Below are 7,489 nucleotides of genomic sequence, written 5' to 3'. Positions count from 1 at the left end.
CCCCCCCCCCCCCCCCCCCCCCCCAACACACACACACACACACACATACACACACACACATCAACACAATGGCCACACCAACATCCCTCTCCTCCGCCACAATGCTGGCCCGCCTCCCCCGTCTCAACTTCCTCCTACTGTCGAGGTCATACCGTTTCTTCTCCCCAAACCAATTGCTCCAATACACCCCCGGGTTCCTCTTTACCGCACCCGCAGCCCTCACCCTCGACATCCCGGCCATCCTCTCCGATATCTGGGATTCCGTCCTGCGCGCCGTGCCCAAAAAGAAGACATCGCATATGAAGAAGAGACACCGGCAGATGGCCGGGAAGGCCCTCAAGGACCATCTGGACCTCAATAGGTGTTCTAGCTGTGGAGAGCCGAAGAGGGCACATTTGCTGTGTCCGACGTGTGTTGCTGGTAAGTGCGATTTGATATGTGGGGGTTGGAAAACTGGAAGAAGGGCATGGAATTGGAGCTAACTGGTCTTGCGCAGAAATCAGACAGGAATGGAAAGAGGCTGAGAAGGAGAGGGCGAAAAAGTCTTGATTTATATATATATATATATATATATATATATATGCGTATTTTCTAGTTTCTTACTTTTGGGAGGATGTAGAAGGGGGCTGTATCAGCAAAGACGGAAAAGAATATTAAGGGATGTTTTATGGCATAGCATTTGGCGTTCGGTTTGATGTCATGATATGTATTTGTATTATATTTTTATATCCCTTTTTATATTATATCCGACAGAATTAGATTGTTGACGACAAGCGGCTTGTCTTGGTATCTCATCAGGATTGGCAGTGGCACGCAGTTACAGATGTAGGTGTAGGTAGCTGTGAGATACATGTTCAATCCATTCTGTTTGGAATTTGTAAATATCCAATTGTATTGGTGATATCAGTATGATTATTTTGTAAGTTCCCTAATATATTCACAACATCTGGTGAATTAAATCTCTTCATGCACCCTCATATCTTTGACATCTTTCCAACTCCAACGACTCTCCATACTCCTCACAAACACCACCCAATACCACTATGATGAAAGAGAGACCAGGTCCTTAAACATGGTAAGCCGGCACTTAAATGACCAATTTACAAAAATCGAACATAAATCTAACACATGAGAGAAATAGTCAAAGCAATACTTGACTCTTCATACAATTGACAATGGTATTACTCATCCCCTTGCCCGGGCCGAACCACCAACCACCAGTCAAAAAATTATAAGAATTCCCAAACCCTTGCACCAAAAACGCACCAAAAAACAAGGGAAACAAAAAACAAAAAAAAACATGAAAACCACTTAACTAAATCACTCCTCACAGCTCACCCCGTCGAAATATTCTCTCTGGCAGTGACCCCGAGCCAAGTTATATCATGCTCGGGCGCCTCGTCGCTCAAAGTCCACTCAACAACACCAACGCCAACGGGCACAGGAACAGAGACAGACTTCCCCATAGCCCAATCCATTGAGGCCGCGCACAAGATTGGTTGCCACCACCTCGCCACCAGTGCAGATGGAACGAGATTCGCCAGCGTCGGTTTTGGGGGAGAGGTTAAGCTGTGGTCGTTTGTGGATGGGATGTGGGTAGAGGAAGGGGGGCTGAAAGGTATGTAATTATTTTTATTTTCATATTAAAAAGTATTATTTCTGTGAAAGGGTCTGATGAAAGGGAAGTAAAAACTGACAAAATATATTTGTACATTCAGAAAGCAAAAAGGTCAGCGAGATATGGGCTGTCGCTTTATCGGCTCATGGCGAGTATCTGGCCGGCACGACGCTCGATGGCCGTATTAAAGTCTGGCATATCCAGAAGGATGATGTGGAGCTCATCTGCGATCTGGAGACGAAGGGGAGCTTTGGGATGTGTATTGCCCTGGTGTGTAATTTTGACTCCATGCATCCATGCTTTTTCCCTTCACGTTGTTCAAACCATAGCTACCCCCCCCCATGGTGGTGGCATACTGATCACTGAAAATGATTATGTCTCCAGTCGGCCGATGGCTGCTTGACAGCATCTGGCCACGCGAATGGAAACGTCTATATCTTTCTGAACGAGACGGGGAGAATGATACATTCTTTATCCGGTATTGATCAGTTTTGCCTCTTATTACCCTAACCTCCCATAAACAGATGGCGAGACATATACTAAACTCAATTCTCCAGGCCTTGTCTCCTCCGTTCGAGCTGTATCTTTCTCTCCGGGTGGTAAACTGCTTGCAGCCGCGGGGGACTCGAGAGTGATCCAGCTCTATGAAACTTCATCGGGGGAGCAGGTTGCTGCTCTGATGGGACATACGTCTTGGATTACCTCTCTTGATTGGAGTCATACTGGTGAATTCCTGTTGAGTTCGTAAGTTGATACATCTCTATTCATACGTTTATGGATTTTATTCCCTCGTCTCGGTCCGCATCTTCAACCTCTCCCTCGTTCTTTCAACTCATTGGCATTGAGAGAAGTATCTGACCAGTTTTGAGCTACAGAGCGCTTGATGGGAAAGTTAAGGTGTGGTCAGCTGAGCGGAGAGCGTGTGTGGCAACGCTTTCTGAGTCCGATGTGGCTATATGGAGTGCAAAATGGTTGCTGAAAGTTGGAACTACGGAGAAGTTTGTCACGGCGAGTGCTAAGGGCAGTATCACCTTTTATCGCGAGGCTACGGGGGTATGAGAACGGGGAGGGAGAAGGGAGTCATTTGGAGTGCAAACTGGACTCAAATAGGTTGGGAAATGGGAGCCCGACGGGTATACCCTTTTATGGAAGCTGATGCGAAATTTGATGCGATGAATAAATACAGGGGTAATTAAATAAAACTATTTTCCACTGATGGAAAAAGAAACAAAATCCTCCCGCCTACTCCAAACGTCATAAAAGTCATAAAAGTCATAAAAGTCATTAAATTCCTTCCCCCCCAAAAAAAGAAAAGGGACCAACAACCCAACCCCCTCACTTCATAGCCGCAACAAACAATTTCCTCATCCTTTTCAAAAAAGCCCCAAAATCCCTATCATCATTCACAACCATGAGCTCCTGCTCCACAAGCCCCCTCTCCAACTTCGGCCTACAATGAAAGATTTCATAATCCCTACTCGCCGTCCCAAGCTCAAACCACGCTTCCCGCTCCCAATCCTTCTCCAGCAAATGGGTATAGACAATCCTAAGACGATCCTCACGCCCAGCCCCCTCAATGCGCAGACACAGGTAATCCTGCCAGAATTCCAGTTCGGGCGTGTTCAGGCGCGCCTGGGCATCCAGGTGTCTCGCGTGAGCCCGCTGCGCTTCCAGGCGTTGGCTGATGGTCTTCTGAGTCTCCTCGATTTGCTGCTTGAGGCGGTCGCGGGTGGCGAGGCGGGCGTCGCGCTGGGATGTGATGGTTGCGATGGCCTCGTGCATTTCTGCGGCTTCTGCGGCTTCCTTTTGCAGGGTTTGGGCGTGTGTTTGGGATTTTAGGTCGAGGATTTCAATGTCTTTTTGTTTTAGGCGGCGGTCCTCTGTTTATACATATAAATGTAAATATATTTATCAGTTATGTATGTGTGATGTGACGATCTAGATATATATAGATGGATAGATATTGCGAAAAAACTTATATTCTATAAACAATGAACCTGTCACAACGGTGGAGCAAACCAGCACATACCTTGTAGCTCAGCCAGATTCACGCGAAATTGGTTTCGCTCTTCGAGTACTTGTTTCCTCCCCCTTTCAATAAAACTGTCGAATTTCGCTGTGAATTGTGCCATGCGGGCGCGTAGGTCCTCGAAGCCAAAGTTGGTGCTTGGAAGTTGATCCGCCATGGACGGCGCATCCGCCGTTGATAGAGGCGGGCGCATGCCACTTGTAGATAGTGAGGGTTCAAAAGCGGTAGCCATTTTGTAGAAATTTCTTGTCTGTGTGTATATAACGGGTGACAACGTGTGGTAGTTGTGCACATTGGGGAGTATCTTTATCTGAATTGACAGGTTAGGTTTGGTTGGTGATGGGTAACAAATAATGCGTGGTGATTAACTTTCATCCGGTTGCGGCGCAACAGAGCGCCCGCGCTAACCCGATCTGGTAGCCAGCTACCCACAGAAAAAGTCACCCGCGGTTTTCCTTTTCTCGAACCTGCGTTAGACGTCTATAACATGTCTTTTGCCCGCATCCACAGGACTCCTCCTAACTCTCCAATGCATATTGCTACTTCAACCAACTGATACTGTGGACTGAGTTCGACTTGGCCCGTTATGATGTTCTATATACCAGAAACCAATGTTAGGCGAAAACCATATGGGTGACCATCGAACAAACACCCTGCATTACGGGCAATTGGGCACTGCAACTTATCTACCAGACCTGCAGATATGGGAGTTTTCACGCAAGATCGAAAGAGGTATTAGTTGGTTAATTGCGTTTTGTATATGGGCTATTTTTATGCATGCTAATGCTGTTTTACAAAAAGAGCCGGCGCTTTTCTTTTACGGTCATTTTAAATGTTCCCTACCTGCATCGAGCGCTTGGAGAAACATCCACGAAAGCAGCGCGCCATTAACCAGCAAAAGGGAGGAGGCCTTACTGAAAGTGAGGCCAGAGCTAGCGCCTGGTCTGGGATTGTTAAGTCGATATGAAGCTTCGTCCCGAGCTATCACCGTTGCTGCAACCAAGTTCGATCCCAACGTTTCTAGTCTTTTGGCTGTTGGAACCGCGGTCAACTTTAACTACCGCAGTTGTGGCCGTTCCGCTATACCAATTGCAGTTCTTGCTGGTGGTGACTCTGCCACATCCATCCAACTTGTGGAATTGGACGAAGAGAGTGTCCCATGGCCTCCGGATGGTGACAGGTTATGTCACGTACCGACTCTCCGGAGCCGGGGAAAGGCGCTGTGGATGGCGACTGCCGGACCTGTGCAGCAGATATGCTTTGCTGAAACTCTGGATGAAAAGAGTACATGGCTAGCTGTGCGGTTTCTACAGGCAACCATCGTATTCCGCCCTCAGTACAACAAGCTCCCGCTCTCCGCCCATTACGATGAGATGGACTTCGTGCGGGGAGGTCAGGAAGATACACATCTGGATGCCAACCCAATCCTACATGTATCAATCTCTCTAACGGGCGGGTTGCCGCATGCCGATGTTACGTTTAATCCATGGTACCCACAACAGATTGCAATTGTCGATCGTCAGGGAAATTGGAGTGTCTGGGATATTGGGAAGCCACGCCAAAGTACGATTTGGCGCGCTGATCGTGGCCCGTCCGGCAGCTTGGGCCTGGAGGGCACGTCGCAGAAAGATGAGCTTGCCCAAAGAGACCATTATGATGGATGGGCTGCTGTTTCTTGGGTGGGAGATGTTCATAAGTTGCTTGTTTGCGACAGACGGACTATAGCCTTGTTTCGAACAGATACTGATCCTGTACAACGCTATCCTGTTGACGTTGGCATAGAGCGCGAGTCCGAGTGGATCTTAGACATTAGAAGAAGCCAGTCAAACCTCGCTAGTATATTCGTTCTCACAACCACGCAAGTAATTTGGCTGCATGTTAATAGTGAAGGCTTTTCATCATCTGGCTGTGAGAAAGAAAACCAGGAGATTTCCGTCCTTCTCTCTTGGCGCCATTTTCGAGATCCGGAAGATACTAGTCTTCGATTGGTACCCTTACTCGTACATAACGGTAATCTTGACCCCACAGCATTTGAATTACCTGTCGAAGTCAGTAGTTTGCTAATATCGATGTAGATTTTTCCCTCGTTCTAACCTCGCGACTCAACTCCATGGCACAGGTATTTCGCTTCTCTTTCTCGCCAGATGATCCATCAATTCCAGTATCGGTCGCAGACCCATTTCTTCTTCCATTGCCCACTAGCAGCAGTGGTGATGGAAAAATCCCTAAACAGCTGTCAGATAGTTCTTATTTTTTGTCTATGATATTTCAACAAGTCACAGACTCTAATATCATGGATCCTATTAATGACAACAAAACCCTCAAGCTCGTCAAATTCATTGCCCAGCGCGCCAATATGGAGGTCATTGAGTCCTTATACGTCGCAAGGATTGATAGTGAGGAAGGCGCCTATGAACCATATAGTTTCACTCCTCAACGGCGGAAATCGGTGAGAAGCGAAAAATGGGTTGACGATGATGATTTTATAGTGGATGATTTGAACGAACTGGTACTGCTACCGTCCTTCCAGAGGAAAAATTGGGATGAAAAAAATAAAATTCTGCCGGACCAACCTTTACGTGCCTTCCCTTACTCCGAGAATTGGACTGGGTTGTACGAGTTGGCTTCTGCGACTGTTACTTGTCTGAAAGGGAGCCGTGGAGGGTTGGCATCGAACAGAACTGAGAAGAAAGGCAAATCTTTTGATAGCTGGTTGGAAAATCTGAGTGACCATATGGGAGATTGGGCAGTGAGGGATTCAGAATCATCGCCAAACTCCAGAACACTGTTAGTGTATCAGCCTTCCTTTCCTTTTTGCTGTCATCTTTTTAATCGTGAAAAAAATTCTAGGCTTGAAATTCTTCCATCTCCTCCTTCACTGGATGACATTGAACGTAACACGAACGTTTTCGATCAGATTTTGAGAACCTTTTCAGATTCAGCGCAAACCCTCTTGCCGGGATACCAAATCACCAGTGTCCCGATGCCATATTCCTCATCCGCCTGCGTTTCGGTGTCTGACTCCAATTCCGCTCATGAAACCCCGGCCAGCGTCACTAAGCTATATGATTCTCTGGTCCATGACTGGCTTTTCCCACTCCCCGGGGACGTCCCAAATAAGATTCGAATGGCCAAAGAGAAAATGATACGTAACATCGTCATGCAATTGATCTTGTCAAGAATCATTATCACCAGACGACCAGATGTTGAACTACCAGTTTCCCATCACATCTCCGAGTCTGAAGACCTCCATTCTTATCTCCCTTCATCAGCACCAGCATCAATCGAACCCTTACCCCAGTCGAAAAATCCCACCTTAACCGTCACTTCCTCTACTGGGCAGACCGGATTAGACACAGATAGTGTCTTGCCCACATCCTCCCAGGCCGCTACCACAGCCACCACCACCACCACCACCGACACAACCCCAACCCCAGGCACCTCTGCACAACCACAAACCCCTTACTCAACCTTACGCCTCTACACAGCCCTAAAACTCCAACAACCCCCCACCCTCCCCCGCCGCATAACCTCCACCCTCTCGCACTGGAAACTCGGCACAGACCCCTCAACCTACAACTGGCGAGCAGCCGTCCACCGCCTCCGTGAAGAAGAAATCGAAACCGAAAGTCAAAGCGCCAGTCGGCGGGCGCAAGAGGCGCGAGAGGCACAGGCTGCAAAAACAACAGTCGCAATCGCAACCGAGTCTGGGTGTCAATGCTGATTCGTACGCGGCTTCGTCTCTAGTTTCCGGGTCGCAGGTGCCTGTTGTGAGGATGTCGGGGAGACAGAGCCAGAGGGTGGGGCAGAGTCAGGAGTCTGGGTCGTTGTTGGGGAGTGGG

General features: G+C 48.0%; 3 protein-coding genes across 3 annotated transcripts; 2 read left to right on the top strand and 1 right to left on the bottom strand.

Annotated features, from left to right (window-relative positions):
- Positions 1–68: 68 nt before the first annotated feature.
- Positions 69–2,677, top strand: PADG_02358 (ribosomal protein L32; the record flags this gene model as incomplete). The annotated part of the gene is made up of 6 exons (XM_010759033.1): positions 69–420; positions 1,334–1,618; positions 1,719–1,888; positions 2,003–2,096; positions 2,176–2,362; positions 2,494–2,677. The coding sequence occupies 6 exons, from the start codon at positions 69–71 to the stop codon at positions 2,675–2,677; spliced, it is 1,272 nt and encodes a 423-aa protein (XP_010757335.1).
- A 276-nt stretch (positions 2,678–2,953) lies between these two features.
- PADG_02357 (uncharacterized protein) lies at positions 2,954–3,879 on the bottom strand (the record flags this gene model as incomplete). Its single annotated transcript, XM_010759032.1, has 2 exons — positions 2,954–3,498; positions 3,648–3,879. The coding sequence occupies 2 exons, from the start codon at positions 3,877–3,879 to the stop codon at positions 2,954–2,956; spliced, it is 777 nt and encodes a 258-aa protein (XP_010757334.1).
- Positions 3,880–4,276: 397 nt separating this feature from the next.
- On the top strand, positions 4,277–7,371 carry PADG_02356 (uncharacterized protein; the record flags this gene model as incomplete). Its single annotated transcript, XM_010759031.1, has 4 exons — positions 4,277–4,379; positions 4,449–5,657; positions 5,723–6,434; positions 6,498–7,371. 4 exons carry the CDS (start codon positions 4,277–4,279, stop codon positions 7,369–7,371), a joined length of 2,898 nt encoding a protein of 965 aa, XP_010757333.1.
- Between the last annotated feature and the right edge of the window lie 118 nt (positions 7,372–7,489).

This window comes from Paracoccidioides brasiliensis, assembly GCF_000150735.1.
Source record: "Paracoccidioides brasiliensis Pb18 unplaced genomic scaffold supercont2.2, whole genome shotgun sequence".
NCBI lineage: Eukaryota > Fungi > Ascomycota > Eurotiomycetes > Onygenales > Ajellomycetaceae > Paracoccidioides > Paracoccidioides brasiliensis.
The sequence above is the reverse complement of the archived record's forward strand: the minus strand, read 5'-3'. Positions and strand labels throughout refer to the sequence as shown.